This window comes from Eschscholzia californica, unplaced genomic scaffold, assembly GCF_041429995.1.
Source record: "Eschscholzia californica isolate CP2 unplaced genomic scaffold, dmEscCali1.0.p SCAF_4, whole genome shotgun sequence".
NCBI lineage: Eukaryota > Viridiplantae > Streptophyta > Magnoliopsida > Ranunculales > Papaveraceae > Eschscholzia > Eschscholzia californica.
Window position 1 is genome coordinate 52,427,967 of NW_028238461.1, and position 23,800 is coordinate 52,451,766.

Here is a 23,800-nt window from a genome sequence, read left to right on the forward strand (position 1 = left end):
GGAGGGAGGTGAGATGAGGTGGAGGGAGGTGAGGTGAGGTGGAGGGAGGTGAGGGGGAAATTTTTTTATTTTGAGTCATATTCCCCATAAAATATGTTTCCCCGGAAACTTTTCGAAATTTTGCATATTCCCTTTAAAATTTCACACCCCGGAAACTATTTAGCTTTCCCCAAAGCGCTGGCCTATAGTTTTTATAGGGAGTTTGTAACCGAATATCTAAAAACAATTATTTGTTTACATTAATACCCTTCTTTTTTTAGTCTATTTACAAAAAAAAAATTATATCATCCGTCGGATATGATCCCAACCAAATCCCTAAAATAAAATGGACGGCCAGACTTATATCTTAAGCAACCGACCGAGCTGTTTTAATATAATAGATATTTTCTAATTTTTTCTTTTTGAGATATTCAAATGGCCCAGAAATCTATCTTTAGGCAAAATGATATCAAACACACCCTAATATTTATCCCCATATATGTTCAAAATGATATTTTTACCCATACAATTTAGCAAAATGAATTTTTACTTATACATTGGGCAAATGACACTTTTGTCCTTCTTACCAAAAGACATGTTTACAAAGTTGTCAAAATGACATTTTGGAATTTATAGCCAAAATTACATTCCTACCCTTTTATAATATCAAATTGGCATTTCACCCTTATGTTGTCAAAATGACATTTTTACCCTCGTATAATATCAAAATGACATTTTTACCCTTAAATTAGTAACGTGACACAAGGTTAAATAATTTTACAACATATGGATAAAAATATAATTTTGAAAGCATAAGGGTAAAAATGTAATTTAGACAACATAAGGATGAAAATGTAATTTTCGCAAAAGTAAAAATATCACTTAGACTACATAAGAGTAAATAAAACTCTTAATTGAACATTATATTCGTAGAAGTTAGTTGTCAACCAAATAACAGAGTTCGTAATTCCACGGAATAATAAATGACTACCAAACGAAAGAACTCTTATTTCCACAGAACAAGTTCCGTGGAAGAGTTTCCACGAAATTCTTTTATTTCCATGGAATTGTTTCCCTGATATCAAACACAACCTTAAAAGAATTAGGGTTTTTATATGTTGAAGTAGGTATACTTCTGTAACTTGTCAGTCAGGTCATATATTTCTTCAATTTTAGGAACAAGGTGAATGAAAGATTATGAGAAAATGGTTGTGGATGATGGAAAAAACAGATGGATTCCCAATGATTTTCGTAACATGATCATAAAAATCAGCTACTTCTGATACAACCATTCAATCTCCATACAACTTCAATTAGCTTCTCAGTTTTGGGTAGTGTTTTTTTTTTGAATTTGATCTGACTTGTCTGATACTTGAGAAAAAGAGGTTGATTTTTTTATCCGATTCAGATTCAGATAAGTCAGATTTGGACTACAGGACAAAATACACCACCTTATTTTCTTAATTATCTTGGGTTTGGTTTATTTTCTATTATTTTGTTTGATATCAATTTTGAAAATGAGTAAGTTATAGCCAGTGATGTGAGGGTAATATTTGCTACTCTTGATGGGGTTTACAAAAAACCTTGTTTGATGATTTTTTATCCACCAACATCTCTAAGGCTAAGTCACTCTTACTTTTTTTGTTCTTGAACGAGTGATCAATCTCACATTGGGTTGGTTGTGTTTGTGTTGAATTATTATAGGTTATATTCCCCAACTTCGGCTTCCTTCCAGATACCCCTAGTCATCACGTCTCTGGCAAAAACTTAAACTCTCCTCTCTTTTTTTTAGTAATGTCAGAGAAAATTGGCCGGTCGGCGACTTTCGCCAGTGGAGAAGATGAGGTGGCGAGAAGATATGGTGGATATAACGAAATCTGAAAAAGAGAGTCATCAGGGTATTTTTGATAAAGTAGGGGCTCAAAGACATGTGGTAGGAAGCCGGTCACAAAGCTGAAGGCTATTTATGAAATAACCCAATTACTATCTTCTATATCCACCACCAGTCCTATTCCATACAATGGCTTTAAACTTTCCTTTTTCTTTTTCTTTTCTTTTTTTTCTCGTTAAAAGAAAAAAGACTTTCCTTTTCACAAGAAAGAAAACTAGATTTTAATATTTTAAAATTCAAATTTAAGTGTTGTTCAACGAAAAAAAAAGTGTTGGGCACAATCTTGAATTTTCAAAGAAATTCAAACTCAAGTATTTGGTCGATTTTTCAGATGATTAATGGATAGAGGTATAAACAATACAAAAAATAATAACAAAACAGATATTCTATCAAATTAGTATTCATATGGGTAATTACTAAAGTTTGAGGTGTTATTGAAAAAAGTTGTAGTAGAAAAAATTTGCTTAGGGTTAATCTATGTTTCTTTGTGAAATTTCTAGAGAAAAAAATTTACAATTTAAAACATTAATTTTAAGTAAAAATTAATTTGCTTAGGTGTTGCCAATATATGGACAAACAAAATTCTTAAATGGACAACAATTTTGGGTGTAAAAATAATTGCGTATTTCTAAGGGGACAAACAAAATTTTGTGTCTTAATCTTCACCACCACCTTCTCCAAACAATCACCATCCACCGTGTTCTCAGATTCGACCATAACCAGTCAAAATTTCGAAATAGAAGAAAAACAGATAGAAGAAAGACGAAATTGAGAGGCGTGAGATATAGAGAGAGAAACTAGGAGAAGATTTTGGTTGTCCTCCTTTAAAAGTGGGTAGTATTTTTCCACCTCATGCTCAGTTGTCCAAATAAAAAAGTTAGTTGTCCAGGTATTGGCTACAAACATATTACGTATCCGTGTTTTTAAGATTTAGTAATTTAATTTTTGAATCTATAGACCAAAAATAGGGTCCTAATAGGAGATTTAATCCTCTATAATCCTAAAAAAGATTTAAAAACCAAATTAATCATCATAAAAGAGATCTAGTCCATTTGTATTCATCTCGAGAGAAATATCAAATCTCTATAATATTTAATCCTTATTAATACCTATTATAACCTTTCCATATATTTTGTAACCGTTTTTGCCAAAATAATCATGTATATATCATTTCCTTAATTGTCTCCATCTTTCTCTCTCCAATCAGAATTATAATGAAAGAAATATTAACAAATCTAATATGTAACCGTAATATAGTATATCTCATTTTCAAAAACATTAACCTAGTTGTTTAACCACTATTAACATCAGAACTCTACATTCATCTCCATTAAACTTATCGAAGATCAATTCTTGAAGGTAATTATTTTTGCTAAAATCATAATGAGAACATTCATTTGTAAGATTTCGTTTTTGTTTTCATGTATTTGATATTACTGTTTTGTATTTAGATTCATTTTTAAGATCTAATAATTAATTTTTTAAACTGTATCAAATTGTTATGTATTATTTCTGAAAAAACGATTCAATTGTAGATCTTTCTCATAATATATATTTCCATCTTCGATAGATCTGAAATGGAAGTCTAAACTTCTCTCTCTCTCTCTCTCTAAAATTTTAATATCAATAATGAAATCTTTGATCTTTATATCATATTTAATGTTTTATTGAATCTAGGTATGTTCTATATCTTTCTATTTTCGTGGTATGTATCTTAAGATTTTCGTTTAATCATTACTGAAGTTTTTTTCAGATCAGATTCATCTTCACTGACGGACTCAGATTTGCGGTATATTCAGATTCATTGTTTTCTCTGGATATAAAGTACATGTACTTTACGCGTACTTTTTTCACAAAACAGTTGCCGTTTATAGTACAATAAATGTTCCAAAAATTATATGTAATTTATTGCACATTATACATATTTTTTCACATAACAGTGACCTTGTGATTCGAACTAACGTTATGTTTGTCTTCTAACACATTATGAAGTTTAACAAACAGTATGCATAATTTATTTCATTATACATGTCGTTTCTAGTAAATTGTTTGTTTTGTTAACAAATGTATATGTTTTCTTTTTGCAGTTTTGTTGTTACTTATGGAATTTGCTACTGAAGTTGGTCATTTGTTTCCTGGTGGTGCAAAATCATTTGGATATGCTCTTCGACAATATAGTGTAAATGTTGTTTGTCCTGCTCAAGACTACATATGCTCTTCGACAATATAGTGTAAACGATTTTTTGGTAACAGAATGTAAACGATGTGTAATGTAAAAGAAATTATGTGTTATGTAATAGAAAGTATGTGTAATTTACTGAACAAGACCCAAATACATTTGATAAATTACGTTGTATACTTGACTAATGATGGTTTATTCGTCATAAATAATACATAATTTACGTATTTGTTTCATAATTTGTATTCGATTTGTATTTATGTATGAGTAAAAACGAAAACAAATGCTGCTTTAATATTCCCAGAAAAATATACTATTTCCAAAACTGAAAGTTAAGTGAGAGAAAGTGATATATATGTTTTGTATATTAACCCCCAAATCACGCTAAATTGATCCTAGATTGATTCAGATAATAGGAAAGAGAAAATTTGATTTCCAAATCTGTTTAGAGGAGAGAGAAATTATGATTTGTTTCTATCTTTTTTTTTCTAATAAATCTCCATATTTTTGGCTAATAAATCTCCATACTAAATCTGTAAAGAAGAGAGAGAAAATTGATTTGGGAAAGTTTAGATTTTGTTTCTAAACAGATTATAGAAGAGAGAAATTTTCGTGAGAATCTAACCGTTTTTTCCTAAATTTATCCTAAAATCAAGGTACATTAAACCGATTGAAATCCCAAATGAAGTAGGTTTAGAGAGAGAAAGTTTCTTTATGAAGATTGGTATCCAATCTGTTTCGGCTGAATAAAGATCCCCCACAAATCACGCCCACGGGTTTTGGGAAAGTTTCCTAAAACCCTCGTAAATTCAAAAAACCCGGGGTTTTTTGATTTGGGATACATTTGGTATTACCCAATAAATTAGCCATACTTTATACCCTTCTTGTAAAAGGACCAAAAATCCATAATCTAAGAAGAATGGTCTATAGACCTATTATCAAATTAATTTTGGTCTATATACCCATGGACTCTTAGTAATTAGGGTTTAGATGAATAAAGTAAGAAACACTTGAAGAAGTTTAGGGCTTAGAACAAAATTTTTGTTTAAGTTTATTAAAGTTCATTTTAAAGTCTTAAATTAGTACGGGACTTATGGTTACAGAAGAATGGGTGGGGAAGAATGTTTGGTAGTATAATAAGGGCACTCCCGTTGCCAGGTTGCATTGACAAATTTTGGGTCCTATAAATAAGTTGGTTTCAAACCTTCAAATCATAACCCATTCGAGAGAGAGAGAGAGAGAGAATTTCATCTTGTTGAGGTTTCTTGTTCAAAATCAATGGATATCTCACAAAAGGAAGTGAAGTTCAGGTCTTTGTTAGTACCAAGCGTCCAAGAAATGGTTGAAGAACCTATAGGAGAGATCCCATCTAGATATTTACAACCTGGTCAAAACACTCCTATCATTACTACTGATGTTTCACTCTCTGTTCCTATCATAGATTTAGAGAGTTTGTTAACACCAGGCTCAATTGGAGATTTGGAATTGGAGAAGTTGGATTCTGCTTGCAAGCAATGGGGCTTCTTCCATGTAATTATACTCTATTTTCAGAACTAAATTCAATTAAGTGGAGAGGTACTAAATCACATTTGTATGGGAAAAAAAACTAATGGAAAAAACTCAATGGGTAACCCGTGAATAACAATAATTAAATAATATAAAAATCCTGAATTTCAATAAAGAGGGAAGGGGGTCGGTTAGGGTTTGGTGGGGACGCGTACGGCTGGGATTATGTTTAGGATAGATCTGGATTTCAACTGTTGGATTTTTTGTGTACGCATGCAGGGGGTCGGGGTCTATCGGGTGGATCTTTGAGCGGACACTAACGGGCGGGTAATAACCGGTCATATTCGGGCGGACTCCGGGTAAGGACCTCTGTCCGTATCCCGCCCATCAAAACCTGGACCAACGGGCCAGGTATGTCCGGCTCGGGCTCCCTTTAATCTACGGGTCCTCACGGGCCGGGCGGACAGGATCGGGTTTCGAGGTCTCAGACCGTTTTCCCACCCCTCACTGTGGATGTAACTCTGATGTTGTGAATATCTAGAACCTAGAGGTTTTAGATGAAACAAAGAGAGACAGCGCTAGATATGTATTTTATTAATTGTAAACTACCTATAACAAGTAAATACAAGATGTGGCAATGAACATGGTGCTGGCTGTTGTGGCTTGGCTGGTCATGACCATGGGTCGGGTACTCGATCCAGCCGGGTCGGGTACTCGATCCAGCCGGATCGGGTCTTATACCCACAATAGATAACACGTTAAGTTTGTGGTCATCTATCTCAAAACCAATTGATAAATGAGTGGATATGAGTTAGACATTAATTATATTATTGGTTGTTAGAGTGCCCAAACCCAATATGGCAATATACATGGGACTATTCTCACAATAGCCTTTACATTTTAGTTACTTGGGTGTAAATCGTAAATCCTTCCGAGGGTAGATCCACATTATGTTTCTTAACAAACACATTGATCTACATGTGAAATTGTGTTGCAGTTGATAAACCATGGAGTTAGTTCTTCAATGGTGGAAAGAGTACAATTAGAAACTCAACATTTTTTCAGACTTCCAATGGTAGAAAAGAAGAAATACTGGCAGAGTGAGGAGGAAGTTGAAGGGTTTGGACAAACATTTGTAGTATCTGAAGAGCAGAAGCTTGATTGGGCAGACGTATTTTACTTAACTACTCTTCCTGTCCATGCAAGGAAACCCCATTTATTTCCAAAGCTTCCTCTTCCTTTCAGGTACATTTAATATTCATCCTCTCTTTATCTCTCCCTTCTTATAAATTTGATGATCAAAGAAAAAGGTTTCTTGTCACCATTGACATGCAGGGACACATTAGAAAGCTATTCACTTGAATTGAAAAGTCTAGCTATGACTTTATTAAGAGTTATGGCGAAAGCTTTACAAATCCGAACAAAGGAGTTAGAAGAGTTATTTGATGAAGATGGGTGGCAGAATATGAGGATGAATTATTATCCTCCATGTCCTCGACCCGACCTAGTCATTGGCCTCAAACCACACTCTGATTCAACGGCTCTAACAATTCTCCTTCATGTCAATGAAGTTGAAGGACTACAAGTTATTAAAGATGGCAAATGGGTTCCTATTAAACCTCTTCCAAATGCTTTCCTTGTCAACATTGGAGATGTTCTTGAGGTAAGTATTAGGGATATATAGTGGGTCCTTATTTGTATTACTATTGTTAAATTCACGATTATATAATAATCGGAGATATAGACATGAAATAAAGACATGATAATTTAACGTGGTTCGGTCGATTACTCAAGACCTACATCCACGGAGAAATAATTCTTTATTGTTAATCACCACATACAAACGTGGGTTGATCGGTTACATTGGTCAGACATAACTCGATGATTTTCAATCCTAGAACCCTCTCCTATTTATAGATGACTTAGGGTTTAGGGTTTCCTAGTTTCTGATTACTAAACTAGGAAATAATACAAAATCTATCTAATATTACCATTAGATAGTTACAAGAGATATTCTGAATATATTATACTAATATTACATATCTTCACATATCTTCTAATATCTTCAAGTATCTTCAAATATATTCTGAATTCTTCTTGATCGTCGGATCTCGTCTTCTCGATCTGTCACGTACATACACGTGTTACACACGTATATTATTTCTGCAACTTATCTTGACCGCCGGATCTCCTATTTTCAATCCTCCTTATGTAACATATCCTATTACCCCCCCACAAGTTGGAGCACGTAAATTTTGAAGTGTCCGACTTGGAGAGAGAAAAAGGAAATACTTCTTGATTCGTCGTATTCGTCTTCTTGCAACTCTTGGATTGTGGATGCGTTGGAAGATGATTGAACGATGATTAAGTCACAACCAAAAGGTTGGTAGTTGCGGTAAAAAAATTGAGCGAAAATCAATGACAACGAAACTACATGTGTTTTTCTCATGTATGTAAAGTTAGTCATTGTATGAAGAAAATGTCAACTATAAAAGGTTGTGATGATCAATATCTTGTCGTATAAAAACGTCAAGTATGAACTTTAGGAGTGACAACAAAATAATGTTGTTTTGTTTAAAATCGACAAGAAATCATTGTCGTAATTGCCAAAAAATATTAGAGAAGAAACAACCAAAAAGATGGTCGACATTAAATTTATTGCTAAAAATATGCAAGATCGATATAATTCTGAAAAAACAGAGATATTATATTCATTGAAGAGATATTCTATTCAATGGAGAAATATTCCAAAATGTTATTTGGTAGGAAAGACAAGTCATCATAGATGAAGTATGAGTTGGAAAATGTCACGGGAAAATCCGGAAATAAAGATCAAAATAGATATATTCTATTTGTGGTGGGAAAATCTAAAATATAATTGGAAGAAATAAAATAATCATAAGAAAAATATGATTATGAAAATTTCGCGGGTTGAATTCCGGAATTAAAATCCAAAATAGGAATTATTTATCCGTTGAAGCGAAAGTCCAAAATTTTGGTAGAGAAATAAAGTCGTCATAAAGAAAGTATGACTTTGGAAATATCACGGGTATATCCGGAAAGAAAATTAGATGAAATTAATCTATTTTTAGTGTCACAAATAGAATAGAAAGTGACAGAAAAATTGTGTCACAACTAGAAAAAGTTGGTTATAGGTGACATTAGAAGTCTGTCACAAAATAAATTTTCGACAGATAAACTGTGGCAAAAAAAGCTGTCACAAAACAGTGGGATGAGAAACTGTCACAAATACTTAATTTGGGGAAATTTAGGAACTTCTATATTAGGGTTTATCAAAATTGAGAAATTTCTCAAAATTTGGATTTCCCGAATCAGAAGTTTACAATAAAATCATCTGTGATTTGTAAGAAACTCCAAATCGATGATTGATATAGACCATAGCTATCAAATTCGGTCAAAAACGACCTTCAATAGATTGTTTAGTCTTTAGAGAGAGAAAGCTCCAAAAAAAAATATGATTTTCGGTCATAAAATGGTTGATTCTTCACCAAATCAAAAAAGAATCGATTGTTTTTAGTCCAAATCGATGGAAGTGATCGATTGGTAACAGTAATATTCGCCGGAAATAGTCACCGAGGACGAACCCTAGAATTTCTGTCTCGGGAAAGAAGAAGATGACAGTCGGTTCTTCAACAAATCGAAAGGGAAGCGCTGATGGGTTGTCCAAATCAATGAAAACAACGATTAGTGATGAAAATCTCGCCGGTAGTAAAGGGTTTTGGTGGTCGGCGGCAATAAAAAGTCCTTAGGGTTTCCGTCGGGTAAGAAGAAGAAGAAGAACAGCTAGAGCCCTAGGGTTCCTGTAAGCGACAGGGTTTGTGTTTGGACCATATCTTTTAGGATCAAACACGGTTTCTTAAGCAATTACTACTCCACCGACACAATAGGGGCAAGTGAGTTGGTTACCAGGTTTTGGATGAACCCGGTTTACAAGCCAATCAAATAAAAGCTGAATTAACTGAAAAAAGTTGGAATCCAAAAGGAAGTGATGTAGTATTTGGAGCCCTGTTTTAGAAAAAAAGTACTAATAAGAAAAGAAATCAAATACTAATAAGAAGTTACCTTTGTTGAAGAAGTCTTATGGTGCACGGTACTCACTATTGTAGAATGAAAAGTTACAAGATTAATTTTTTTTTTTTTTTTGTTGAACTAAGCACAAGATTAACTTGGAAATTTAAAAAAATATCGATGAAGTGATTCATGGATAATTTAATCACAACGACTAAAAAAAATCGTCGGAAATTTGCGGAAGCATAAAACACGAACAAATAACCTGCTCATGATACCATGTTAAATTCACGATTATATAATAATCGGAGATATAGACATGAAATAAAGACATGATAATTTAACGTGGTTCGGTCGATTACTCAAGACCTACATCCACGGAGAAATAATTCTTTATTGTTAATCACCACATACAAACGTGGGTTGATCGGTTACATTGGTCAGACATAACTCGATGATTTTGAATCCTAGAACCCTCTCCTATTTATAGATGACTTAGGGTTTAGGGTTTCCTAGTTTCTTATTACTAAACTAGGAAATAATACAAAATCTATCTAATATTACCATTAGATAGTTACAAGAGATATTCTGAATATATTATACTAATATTACATATCTTCACATATCTTCTAATATCTTCACGTATCTTCAAATATATTCTGAATTCTTCTTGATCGTCGGATCTCGTCTTCTCGATCCGTCACGTACATACACGTGTTACACACGTATATTATTTCTGCAACTTATCTTGACCGCCGGATCTCCTATTTTCGATCCTCCTTATGTAACATATCCTATTAACTATAACATTCTACGAATAATTTTTTGACCTTTTTCATTTTCTTTTTCTCTTGCAGATTTTGACCAATGGAATTTATCGCAGTGTGGAGCATCGGGCAACAGTGAACTCAACAAAAGAAAGGCTATCGACTGCTACATTCCTCAACCCGAAACTAGAAGGAGAAATAAGTCCTATAAAGAGCCTAATTACTCCCAACAACCCTGCATTATTCAAAACAATTGGAGTTAAGCAATTTTACCAAGACTTAGTTATGAGAGAGCTTAATGGAAAATCACACCTTGATTTCATGAAGATAGAGAGCAACAACACTGCTTAGTTTATTAGCTAGGTGTGCTAGAAAACTAAGTTATATATGCGTGTTGAATAATTATCTTCGAGAGGAAGATGTATGTGTGTCTTGTGTGTGCGGTTGTGTTTATGAAGTTATATATTTGAGCGTATATACGCGTACATATATGTGGTGATTTCCACATGCATGTTGAGTTTAAGTCCCATATCCATATAATTGCTCTAATTTGTAATGGTATCATGGGCAATAGTATGAGCTAGAATGAAATTTCTTTGGTACTTTTTTAGGGAATATACACATTCTCTCGTCCGCATTTAGTTAAAACCCCTCTAATGTCTTTTCTAACGTGAGAATTCCACATTGAAGAGATACCAGTTCAGTTTGTATAGAGAGAGAGAGAGACAAAGAGTGTTCGAGTTTTGAAAGAGAGGGAGAAAGAGAGAGATCTTCAACCAAACAGAAATATTTTTTTGATGTGAGATTAATATCAAATGAGTTATATGACGTAAAAAAAGACTACAAAAGTGGAGTAGTAAAAAAGACTGCAAAAAAGTTGACTTTTTCTAGACCTAAATAACAATCAACCGTAAATCGAGAGTGATAAAATCCATCAAGAGAGATAGAGAGAGTTGACTCAAAAATAAAAAAATTTACTCGTTGCCGCTTCTAGCATTAGTGCATTACTCTTGATTCGAGCATGGACATAAAGAATGAAATAATAGACCCCAAAAATGTAGTTTCCGAAGAGTTTCTCCCATTGGACTTGGGCCTTATATGGTATTAGGAGAGGACCCCTCTGTTTCAAATGTGTGTTGAAGTGTCGTATAGACAAGAAAAAATCAAGGTAGAAGAGTTTATTGACTTGCCATGTTTGAATAATTCTGGTTTTGCAAATGTCGATTTAAATCTGACTAACTTCAAGTCATCTCAGAAAAATGAAAGGCGGGTTTAAGGTGTATTGGACAAACGTTGAAGAAGAAGTAGAATAATTTTCTTTAGGGTTTAAGTCATTTTCGGAAAAAGAACAACTACTTACGTTAGGTCTCTAGTTCTTGTCAAGTTTATTAACCAAAAATTTCCATTGGTGCTAAATACGGTTTACATCAGAATGGTTGGTAATAGGATAAGGGCACTCCCGTTGCAAAGTAGCACTTACAGACATGGTTTCTTCTACCTAATTAGATTCACTATAAATAGGTTGGTTTCATCTTCAAATCATAACCCATTTAAGAGAAAGAGAGAGAATTTCATCTAGTTGAGGTTTCTTGTTCAAAATCAATGGATATCTCACAAAAGGAAGTGAAGTTCAGGTCTTTATTAGTACCAAGCGTTCAAGAAATGGTCGAACAACCTATAGCGGAGATCCCATCACGATATTTACAACCAGATAAAAGCACTCCTATCAGTACTGATGCTACACTCTCTGTTCCTATCATAGATGTAAAGAGTTTGTTAACTCCAGGATCAATTGGAGATTTGGAATTGGAGAGGTTGGATTCTGCTTGCAAAGAATGGGGCTTCTTCCAGGTAATTATATTCTATGTTTAGAACTAAATTCAATTTTAACAAAAAACAACGGAGAGGTACTAATGTGAGAATAGTCCACATGGGAGTAAAACGATTTAGCAACTAAGAATATAATATCTAGCATCTTATCATAGCTAAATTCACACCTGATAAGCTTAATAGTCACATTTGTTCTACGTACATTTGTTCTACGTCACCCGAACAGAATAAAAAAAAAACACGTGTTATGCTCAAAGAATCTCATACGTGAGGGGACGTGTGAGAATAGTTTTACAGGGGAGAAAGGCGATCTGCAACCAAGAATATAATGTCTAGGTCTTCTCCACTCATTATAAGTAGGCTTTAGGTTTTAGCTACTTGGGTGTAAATCCTAAATCCTTTCACCGGGTAGATCCACATTATCTTTCTTAACAAATACATTTCTATATGTGAAATTGTGCTGCAGTTGGTAAACCATGGAGTTAGTTCTTCATTGGTGGAAAAAGTACAATTAGAAATTCAAGAATTTTTCAAGCTTCCAGTGGCAGAAAAGAAAAAATACTGACAGAGTGAAGATGAAGTTGAAGGGTTTGGACAGGCATTTGTAGTATCTAAAGAGCAGAAGCTTGATTGGGCAGACATATTTTACTTAACTACTCTTCCTATCCATTCAAGGAAACCCTATTTATTTCCAAAGCTTCCTCTTCCTTTCAGGTACACTTAATATTCATCCTCTCTTTATCTCTCCCTAGCCTTCTTATAAATTTGATGATAAAAGAAAGAGGTGTTTTTTTGGTACCATTGGTATGCAGGGACACATTAGAAAGTTATTCACTTGAATTGAAAAGTCTAGCTATGACTCTATTAAGAGTTATGGCGAAAGCTTTACAAGTCGAAACAAAGGAGTTAGAAGAGTTATTTGATGAAGATGGGTTCCAGAGTATGAGGATGAATTATTATCCTCCATGTCCTCGACCCGACCTAGTCGTTGGCCTTAGACCATACTCTGATTCAACGGCTCTAACAATTCTCCTTCATGTCAATGAAGTTGAAGGACTACAAGTTATTAAAGATGGCAAATGGGTTCCTATTAAACCTCTTCCAAATGCTTTCCTTGTCAATATTGGAGATGTTCTTGAGGTAACTACTAGGGATAGTGGGTCCTTATTTGCATTATTATGACTTTCTATGAAGATTTTTTTGTATTCGGAGTTGGTTTACATTGAAACCAACTTTCAATCGTTACTTCAATTAAGTTTTTGTTTTTGATCCTTTTTGTTTTTTTTTCTCTTTCGCAGATTCTGACCAATGGAATTTACCGCAGTATCGAGCATCGGGCAATAGTAAACTCAACAAAAGAAAGGCTATCGATTGCTACATTCCTCGACCCAAAACTAGAAGGAGAAATAAGTCCTATAAAGAGCCTGATTACTCCGAGCACCCCTGCATCATTCAAAACAATTGGAGTTAAGCAATACTTTCATCACGGAGCTACTAAAGAGCTTAATGGAAAATCATATCTTGATTTCATGAAGATAGAGAGCAACACTACTTAGATTGTTAGCTAGGTGTGCTAAAAACAAAGTTATATATGCGCGTGGAATAGTTATCTTCGAGAGGAAGATGTATGTGTATCTTGTGTGCGCTTGTGTTTATGAAGCTATATTATATATTTGAGATTGAGTGTATGTACGTATATATGTATGTATGTACGTACACATATACGCGTGTACCTATATATGTATGTCTGCATGTGAACAATGGGCATGTTCTATTTGGTTTTAGTTATGTGAAACAATTTCATTATTGTGCCTTATGGTGATTTCATCACGCATGTGGTAGCTCTTGGCACATTTGTTGAGTTTAAGTCCCATAACCAGATAATTGCTCTAATTTGTAATCGGACCATGGGCAATAGTCTGAGCAAGGATGAAATTTCACATTGAAGAGATACCGGTTCAGTTTGTATGAAGAGAGAGAGAGAGAGACAGAGTGTTTGAGTTTTTGGAGAGAGGGAGAAAGAGAGAGAGATATTCAACCGAGCATGAGAAATATTTGATGCGGGGTTAAGATCAAATGAGTTATATGACGGTAAAAAAAGACTACAAAGGTGATAGAAAAGAATACAAAGTAGACTTATTATAGACCTAAATAACAATCAACCGTAAATCGAGAATGATAAAGTCCATCAAGAGAGATAAAAAGAATTGACTAAAAAATAGTGCATCACTCTTGATCGGCCCATGGACTGAAATAATAGACCCCAAAAACATAATTTTCAAGGGTTTCCGCCATGTGGATTTGGGCCTTATTTGGTACTATTAGGAGAGGACCCCCTCACTTATTTGGGGCTTGTTTGGCCCTCATTTGGTAATGGAAATTCAATCTCTCTTCTCTCCTTATATCGATCTTTTTTTTTTTCAACTGGTATACATCTTTTATATTAAGGGAAATTCTATATGCAATGCCCAAATTTGTTATAGACAATGTATTTTCCACTTATGATTTGGTAAATTTAATATGACCATATTTCTTTAATGACAATGCCTACAATAACCAAGTTTTGAGGGTTATCTTCACCCAAGTTATCTTTTTCTCTCTCGTCAAAATCAGGCCCTAGATGTCAAAATCGAATTCCTAAACTCTATTCAGGGCATGAAACATCAGTCAGATCCGAATAGACGAAAAGTGATGAGAGTGAAACACTAGAGTGCGAGATGTAGGATTTTGTACGTCTCAAAGACTACTAATCATCTAACTAACATTGGAGCGGAATCTCAAACATCATATGTTTAACGCTAGCTAGCCAGGATCATATGCATGAACTAATAATGAACTAGAAACTGAAAGTAGGATACCTGGATTCGCTTTCCCACGAACTAGATTCCAATGACTTTATCCCAAAGAAGATGAGAGCTCTAATTGTCGCTCCTCTACTTGACACACCCGAGTAAATAACTTGATCTCACTTCTTTGTTGTCTGTCAGAACTCCATTGAAGGTTGAGAAGAAGAACCATTCTTCTTTTGACTAATTAAATAGATTGAGAGCTTTTTCTCTAAAACCCTCTCTCTCCACTTAGTTGTATATTGTAGAGAGAGAAGTTGTTTTCTCTTGAGAAAAATCCAACCCTTTTTCTGAACTCTAATGACCCTTATATAGAGAAACCTAATAAGAGTCTCACTCAAATTAGGTTTCAATAAGAGTCCCAAAAAAGATAAATTGTCAGAACTCCTTCTGACCCGAATTAGGGTTTCCACCCTAATGTGGTGTGGCCGACCACTTAAGCCCATTATGGGCTTACCCTGGCCAGCCCACCCACCTTATATGGCGGTCCTGATCAATGCCCATTTTGGCTTGATCAGGACACCCTATAAGTGGGTTTTACCACTTTTCGGGCTTCTCTTTCGAGCCCGATTCTTTCTATCTTTTTGGCACTATCAGACTGGATCATATCTATCTCTAGGCAAGTTCCCACAAGTCAACTCTCTTTGATCAAGCTACCACTCTTTGGTGTAACCAGTTGTAGGGTCTGGTCTATGTTGATCGCGGATTACCGAAGTAACCCGACGATCGTAAGCGGTTTCTAGCTAAGCATTACGACCCTTAATTGGACCGGACTAGATGATCAATTTTCGACTTAGGTTTTGGAGAGATGAGTTAAAACTTTGAGACACTTTTCGCACTTTTATTCCCGTAAGAAAACGATTTTCTCACTTAGTGTCTATCCAAATAGTAGAAAATCAATTTTCGACTTAGTTTCCACTCTTTAAAAACGAACCCTAAGAAAATTTCTTCGGGTTTTGGTTTTCTTTTCTTAAGTATCTATTTTTTATTATCTTTTTGAGTAGTCTTTTTCTTTTTAGTCTTGGTCAGTCGTAATTTTCTAATGTTATTCTCAGTTAACTATGTTAGAATATTTTCCGAATATTCAAACTACAGTATCATTTATTTAGTATATGAATGACTATAGTTGAGTCAAGTCAACTAAACTAATTTATATTTGAATTTGATCATGCAACATAATGGTATCAATTTAGTTGACCCAATTCACTTTAGTCGTTTGTCAACTTGTGCATAAGAATGATTAATTATACACACTTCTTAATTAGGGAAATATTGTGGGTGATGAAAGGATAAAATAATTGCTAATATATGACTAGTCCTAAATAACTTCATTTGGTGACACTTTTTCCCTCAAAACATATGGAAGGTTCATTTACCAACCCTTCTCCAAAATAATCCATTAGTTTCATTGAAGATTTCATTAGTTGGGTGTTAATAGAAAATGCTCAAAGAATTTTTGTTTAAAATTGGATCAAAGAAATCATTAACAGTGTTCCCAAGAACTTAACCAAAAATGAATTTTGTAGAGAGTTTTCTAAAAATCAAAATATCTAGTGTAGTACCATATATCCATGAATGTACTAAAGCAAATAAAGTAGTACTACAAACCTTGTACTCCACTTATCTTCCTAACTGATTTCCTTATAGTACATTGATGTACTACAATAATTTTGAAGTACATTTCGTGACAGGAATAAATAAGATTGGTTCATTTTGCATCCCAAATCAAAGTGATTCAAGAAGAAGAATAGGTGAAGGAGGCTCATCAGGGTCGATCTTAGAATACATGAGATATACCAAACTTTGTTTTAGTGGTTCTAACAATGGTGTATTTATGTGTTCTCAGGTCGCCCCTGCTGGACTTATCCTCACCTCGTCACAATTGTTCAAGGATGAAGTACAAAAATATGTACGTGTTCAATAAGTTAAGTAGAGGAAGCCCTTGGATTTGGAACTTGGAAGTAGAGTAAAGGGAAAATATATATCATTTCTAGATCCAATGTCTCCTTTTATTTTACTTCTTGATCATGTGTTCTAAACTTTCTGTTAATTTCATCCTAATACATTCGTTATAGTAAGCTATATGTACTTTTTTTTTGTTGAAAGGTAAGCTATATGTACTTGTATGGTACTTCGTTTGTAAGATTTGCGACATACCTCTTGTCCGACAAAGGTATAAGAACATGGGAAATAATATGTAGGGGACAATTAATATATTTATTATCTCTCTTAAAGTGGAGAAAAAGATGGGTTGACTAAGTCTTCCGACCAAGAACCGAGTCTTGAGGTTCATAACATCCAAAAACGACAACCCCTTCTGAGATTGCAAACTGGCTCAAGAATCGACTTTGAGATGTGAAGTTCACCTTTGTTGAATAATCACATGTAAATCTCTTACCAGAGAAATCAGAGTTCCAATATTACCATTCAAAGGAAGATATAACAACGATACTAATACATCCTTGAACATCACATTGAATAGGACAAAGGGACTTTCGTATTTTCACAATTTTCATTGGTGTGAAAGACGAAAATAACCCTTGTCCTATTAGCGACACGGGACAGGCAGTGCATACTAGGGTGGCAATTTTGTCCGAACTGGCGGGTTTTTTCCCAAACCCGTTCCATGGGACGGGTTTTACCGTCCCGTTAATTAAACGGTTCGAGTTTGGTATGAAGTTAAAAAAAACTAATCAGATTCGGGGCGGGTTTGGTATTAGATAGTAAACGTCGCTTCGAACCGATTAGTATATTATATATTAAATATATGTTTTATTTAAGGTTATGGTTTTAAAATTTTAATCTTATATTAGTAATTTAATTATTTTAGGTTTTATATTATTTAAGTAGTTGTGGTGTTTATGGCTGATAAACTCAAAGCCTTACAAAATATTGTTAACAATTGTTATGTTACTTCAAACTAAAATAACTTTTGTGAAACAAAATACTTTGAAGCCGACTCGACCCCACTCGTTTTATATTAAACGGGGCAGGACGGGGCGGTAATGGTTTAGCAATTTTTTATTGGGACAGTTATGGTAATTGAATATCCATCCCGATTAATTATTGGGACGGTTATGGTAAAACCCGTCTAACGGGACGGGGTTGGGAAGGGGATGAACCGTCCCAAACCCGCGCGGTTGACATCCCTAGTGCACAGTAGGGGTGGGAATTTTGCCCATAAGCCCGAACCCGCCCACGGGCACCCGAGCCCAACGAGGACCATGGACGCCCGCGCCCATCTCGGGCACAACCCGCCCAGCCCGCCAAATTTTGGTGGGCGGGTATGGGTTAAAACCTCTACCCGCGCACCCGCCCATGCTCGCACCCACTTAAACTCACCCAATGATAACCAACCAAATTACATCAACTTTATTGGTTGATGAAACCCAACCGTCCATGTTGCTAGGCTTAGTTGAGATGGTAAACAATATGTTTATGGGCAATCACACGAACCCAATGCATTTCCAGTGGCCCAAGAGAATTCCTTGGTGAATACTGAAGTAGTCTTTGGCTTTGAGGGAACAAAGAGTGGGATAAGTTTTATTATATCTCATGAGAATTCTTCATTAGTTTTCGATGTGAGATTAAATTCCTAAAAGGAACAATACAAATAATGTCTAGTTTTAATCTCACATTGTCTCTTTAGAATCAGGAAAGGTGTTTGGAGATTTTATAAAAGGAGAAGAAAAAGTGAATTTTTTCAAGTCATGAGATTACCCGCTACCCGCCCGCCCATACCCGAATTACCCGAGCTTCTTAATGGGCTTGGGCGGGTAATGGACAAGGCAAATTTCAAAATTGTCCGCCCGATTAACCCGCTTACCCTAATAGCCATTGAAGTTTTGTGCCCGACCCGCCCAGCCCGATGCTTCAAGTGCCCATGGGCGTCCATACCCGCCCGGTTCCCACCCCTAGTGCACAGTGTGCACAAGAGCGTGCAAGGAAACATTTTCCCTAAAATTAATGTCAGATCAAATTGTTTTTTGAAACAAATATAGGATCAAATTGAACGGTCGATCTGTCAACAAAAAAAAAATTGAACGGTCGAGATTGATGACTAAGACCATTAAACCGTCTCCAACGACTCCAAAGAGTCAACCTAGCTTTTGCTTTCACTTATAAAGATACAGAGTGAGAGCAGAGATCTGATCTTCCAACTTCGAAACTCTTGAGTTAGAATTCTTTTGATTTCTATCAGGTAACCTCTGATTTGTAACTTGTTTTATTGTAAACATTTCTCATACAATTTCAAATAAACTGATCTGTAATTTAGTCATCATCAGTTAAACAACTCCAAATAGTTTCATATTTAATCCATGTTTATGTGTTTTACCCTTAATTTGAGTTCTTCAATTTTGCTTCTTACCCTATGAATTTTTTGATGAAATTTCCTTCAAACCCATTTTTGTAAGTTCAATCTGTCTAGTTTTTTGGGGACAAAAGAACAAGATGAATCAATTCTTTGTCTCATTAAGATGTCCATAATTATTGACTTTTCAGAGAGGAGTTGGAAGCTTTCGATATCGAATAAGACTAAGTGCTAATGGATAGACTTGATGGTCCTGCTAATCTTATGATAGTTTCAGACCTTGATTTAACATTGGTAGGGCTTGCTGTCACTTTTCTAGATTTCATGGTATGTTTGAAATTATGACATTCTAAACCCTAGTTTTTATTTGTAGGTTGATCATCATGCTCAAGAAGAAATCTCATTGCTTAAGTTCAATGCCTTATGGGAATCGAATTACAATCACGATTCTTTGTTAATTTTCTCAACTGGACGACCACCTGCGGCTTACAAGCAATTGAGGAAAAAGAAACCACTATTAACCCCAGATATAACTATAATGTCTGTAGGAACAGAGATAGCATATGGTGAATCGATGATACCGGACTACGATTTTGAACAAATTCTGAATCAAAATTGGGATAGAGACGTCGTTTTAGAAGAAACATCCAAGTTTCCTCAACTGATTCCTCAGGTTTTTCTCATTATCTTGTTTAATCTTGGTAATTTTCTTGTTGGAAGAAACTGACATGTTTTATCATATCGAGACGGTGTCTTTTTGTTTCTTGAAATTTTATTTGGAATCCGTATTTACTTGTGAACTTGTTATCAGTGTTTTAGGCCATGAAAAAAACAGACATATTTTAGGCCATGAAAAAGGCAGACTCATTTTAGGCTAAGGGGACTTGTTATGCTATGGTAGTAAACGTTTCACTGTTATTTTTGAGTTGTTTCTCAACACTTCAGACTTCATACTATGGTAGTACAGTAGAAAAACTTGTTTTGCTATGTTTCTACATAATTGATGTCATTGTCTTTAGCAAAAAATTTCGTATTTTACGCCTCGAGGCATCGCCTCGCCTTGTGAGAGCAAACCACCTTGTGGCGTAAAAACGTATTTTTTAACCTTGCTTGTAATTATTATTAACTTCACTGCAGTCAGAGATAAGTCAACGGCGTTTCAAGGTTAGCTTCTCTATAGAGAAGGATAAGGCCCATGGAGTGATGAAGGAACTCTCTGAGCTTCTTGGTAAACGTGGGGTAAGCTTAAACTCCTGGAACGAACCGAAAAAATTCGTTCTATCATATTCATTTCATAAGAACAGCTAGCTAAATCTTTGTTTGTTATATTACCGAGTTGATGTCTCTGTTGCTCTTTAAATTCTTATCTTCTTTTCTCTTCTTTCTTTGATCCAGTTGGACGTAAAACTAATTTTCAGTGGAGGTGAAGCTCTGGATGTTCTACCAAAAGGTGGTGGAAAAGGACAAGCTCTTGAATATTTGCTTAAGAAATTTAAGAAAGACGGAAAACAACCCAGAAATACTCTAGTCTGTGGTGATTCTGGCAACGACACTGAACTTTTCACTGTTCCGGATGTATATGGTGTCATGGTTAGTAGTCTCACAACCTTGATTTAGGTCTCCAGTAAATGCAAGTGTAAGTTTTCCGTCACTTGACTTAACTGTTTATTCGAGATGCAGGTCAGCAATGCCCAGGAGGAACTCTTGGAGTGGCATGCCGAACATGGCAAGAACAACCCTAATATAATCCATGCTACCGAGAGGTGTGCTGCTGGAATTATAGAAGCAATTGGTCATTTTAAGCTAGGACCAAATTTATCACCAAGAGATAGAATGGACTTCTCAAAATGTGACCTAAAGAATGTCCAACCAGGTTATGAGGTAGTGAAGTTCTACTTGTTCTACGAGCGATGGAGACGTGCAGAAGTTGAAAACTCTGAGGAGTATATTCAGAACTTGAAAGCAGTCCTCGTATGTCAATACTAGTTTCTGCTTTTAACACTTCTCTTTCTGATTTTGTTAAGAATATTTGTTAGCTCGACTTGAATCCAATAGATTCACATTGATCAAATGTTGGTAAAAGTATCCATAATTTTTTAGACAACCCATATTTCATCTAGTAAATGTGATAAAGACTTCTGGTCATACAAAAGCCTTTGGTTGTTTTCCTTTGTGTTTTAGCCAGCTAGCAACTATTAAGCTCTTAATCTATTTTGGCAGTACCAATCTGGAGTCTTTGTCCATCCGTCCGGACAGGAGCGGCCACTTCATGCCTGTGTAGACGCCATGAGAAACTGTTACGGAGACAAACAAGGAAAACAGTTCCGGATATGGGTGGATCGCGTTACCTCTGCCCCAATTGGCTCTGGCACATGGTTAGTGAAGTTTGACAAGTGGGAGTCATGTGGTAAGATTCTAGTTTATCCTCGTTCATATCTAGACATATTTGTTTTAATTAAACATCTAATTATGTTTCATCAAACCATGGCTGTACTAACGTCTATATATTAAATTGTACCATCTGTTTTGAGTATATACGTATTTCTGCGGCCTCTTTCTGAACAACATGATCTATATCTTTTCTTCACTTATGCCTAAGTCTTTAAATCAGAATCTCGAGTCATAGTTAAAAAGGATTAATATGGTTGTTGTTGTTGCCTCCCGATCTGTGCATATATATACATCAGATTCCCTCCCCATACTTCATACTAATTAAGTTCTTGGTATAAGGTAAGAGAATCAAGAAACCCAGAGGAAGTTTCTACAATAATATTAGAAAAGAAAGTTCGCAAACGGAAACCCAACTTGTACTCGAATTAGCAAAAGCTTCAATTGTGGCAGTATCGATAGAACTTAGTTAGCAAAACCAATTAAAATGTCGTAAATGATTCAAAGGACAATGTTAGTTTGATGAAGTATGTTGATTCTGTTACCTAGTTTAGGATATGGGTTGCTTTATTCTAGTGAATTTCTAATTGATTTACTTTCTCGTGCCACAGATGAAGGTCGTAAATGTTGTGTGGCCACAGTTTTGCTTAGCTCAAAGGTAAGACTGAATATCTTTCTCTGCTTTTAAATTTGATAATGGATGAACTTCAAAATCTGAAATGGTTTTAATTTTCGGCTTCCACAGGATTCTGCATCAGATGGTTATCTGTGGTTGCATATGCATCAGACATGGGTAGATGGGGTTGAAGCAACCGACGACCCAACTTCTTGGGTCCTATAGATGAAGTCTTTAATAATAAAACAGGCTCAGAATAGCCCATTTAGTTAAATCCCCCATTGGTGATATTTTAAGTGCATAGTATAATGATGATTTGTCCAACACCCAGTGGTGTTGGACATTCCCTCTTAAGCCCATGAGGTCGTAGGATCGTATCTCGGTGAAAACAGTTTGTCATCAAAATTTATCCTATGTAATTTAGGCAATAAATAAAGTAAATGTATAAGTAGATGGACTTTCAAGCCTCCTAAAATAGCCCCAAGATGTCACTGAAATGTAATGATTCTTGGAGTCCGATCTCAAAAAAATAATGAAAATTTGCCAGAAGCATTGGGTTGGCTACATTTGCATCAAGTTTTGCTATAATCATGAGAATCCACGTAGGATTTCATTCACTAGCATTTTACAAGTATGCAATATTAGATTAATTTTTGCCATCTCTGATGCGGCCAAATATTATTCACTTGTAACTTTCTAGGGATTGATTTAAACCCTTTTAATTCTACAATTGATTTTCCTCTTGAGAATAGACTATTCTCAATCAGATGTGATTTCTAATGCATACTTGTTGGAATTGAAGTCGATTTTGGCTCGATCTGACTCGTCGACTCAGAAATGGGGAGTGTCATTGTGTTCGCCTCTTGAACTCTTAAATTTAGAGCTAGAAATCAATCAAACCCGAGCCCAGGTGAATGTGAACAAATATTGGTTAGACTAGAGACTAAACGGCAAAAAAGATAAATTTGTTTGAAAGCCATTGGGCGAAGTGAACACCTGCATATTTGGATGGCTCGCATTCAACATGTGGAATTAATTAAGATCAGACAGTCGTGCCTTAGATCCTTCGGAATCTTGGTAGGATGCCACCAAGATTGTCAGATCCGCGAGGATCCGATGACCTGCATCGCGCCCGCGCTGAGCAAAATGTGGGATCATGTTACCTCCTCATCTAACTGCCATTTGGCTTGTTTGTATGGTAATGTTATGGACGAATCCAATGAATCACGTTCCCCCGGCTTATAAATCGCTTTTTTTTTCAAGAGTTGCGACCCTAAAACCCAAAGGATGAACCCAAATCAGCACATAAAATCATTCAATTCATTATCTTCTTCTCTTATGAATTCAGTATTTCAAGCGTGTCTCAGAAAAAATTTGATCTAAAAGATATTCTAGTTGAGTCTAGAACTTGAACTAAGAAGTCTCCAAATGAGTTCATAAGCATTTTGGCTTCTAGA

The 23,800-nt window shown here is 35.2% G+C and overlaps 3 protein-coding genes, 1 long non-coding RNA gene and 2 other non-coding genes across 6 annotated transcripts; all 6 read left to right on the forward strand.

Annotated features, from left to right (window-relative positions):
• The first annotated feature begins 1,188 nt into the window (after positions 1-1,188).
• On the forward strand, positions 1,189-1,267 carry LOC147545982 (small nucleolar RNA R12). The gene has a single exon (XR_015224453.1). It is a non-coding gene; the product is annotated as a small nucleolar RNA R12 (small nucleolar RNA).
• A 242-nt stretch (positions 1,268-1,509) lies between these two features.
• On the forward strand, positions 1,510-1,602 carry LOC147545983 (small nucleolar RNA SNORD24). The gene has a single exon (XR_015224481.1). It is a non-coding gene; the product is annotated as a small nucleolar RNA SNORD24 (small nucleolar RNA).
• Positions 1,603-3,146: 1,544 nt separating this feature from the next.
• Positions 3,147-4,285, forward strand: LOC147545984 (uncharacterized). The gene is made up of 2 exons (XR_015224141.1): positions 3,147-3,229; positions 3,958-4,285. It is a non-coding gene; the product is annotated as an uncharacterized LOC147545984 (long non-coding RNA).
• Positions 4,286-5,215: 930 nt separating this feature from the next.
• On the forward strand, positions 5,216-10,862 carry LOC147545985 (protein SRG1-like). Its single transcript, XM_086637805.1, has 4 exons — positions 5,216-5,579; positions 6,553-6,800; positions 6,891-7,218; positions 10,442-10,862. Exons 1-4 carry the CDS (start codon positions 5,328-5,330, stop codon positions 10,700-10,702), a joined length of 1,089 nt encoding a protein of 362 aa, XP_086493931.1. The 5' UTR covers positions 5,216-5,327; the 3' UTR covers positions 10,703-10,862.
• Positions 10,863-11,894: 1,032 nt separating this feature from the next.
• LOC147545986 (codeine O-demethylase-like) lies at positions 11,895-13,997 on the forward strand. The gene is made up of 4 exons (XM_086632156.1): positions 11,895-12,202; positions 12,648-12,895; positions 12,994-13,321; positions 13,480-13,997. Exons 3-4 carry the CDS (start codon positions 13,037-13,039, stop codon positions 13,735-13,737), a joined length of 543 nt encoding a protein of 180 aa, XP_086488282.1. The 5' UTR covers positions 11,895-12,202; positions 12,648-12,895; positions 12,994-13,036; the 3' UTR covers positions 13,738-13,997.
• Positions 13,998-16,749: 2,752 nt separating this feature from the next.
• On the forward strand, positions 16,750-22,907 carry LOC147545987 (sucrose-phosphatase 2-like). The gene is made up of 10 exons (XM_086632155.1): positions 16,750-17,595; positions 18,946-19,228; positions 19,531-19,633; positions 19,713-20,012; positions 20,477-20,578; positions 20,735-20,929; positions 21,020-21,310; positions 21,560-21,746; positions 22,339-22,385; positions 22,473-22,907. Exons 3-10 carry the CDS (start codon positions 19,574-19,576, stop codon positions 22,566-22,568), a joined length of 1,278 nt encoding a protein of 425 aa, XP_086488281.1. The 5' UTR covers positions 16,750-17,595; positions 18,946-19,228; positions 19,531-19,573; the 3' UTR covers positions 22,569-22,907.
• Positions 22,908-23,800: the final 893 nt, after the last annotated feature.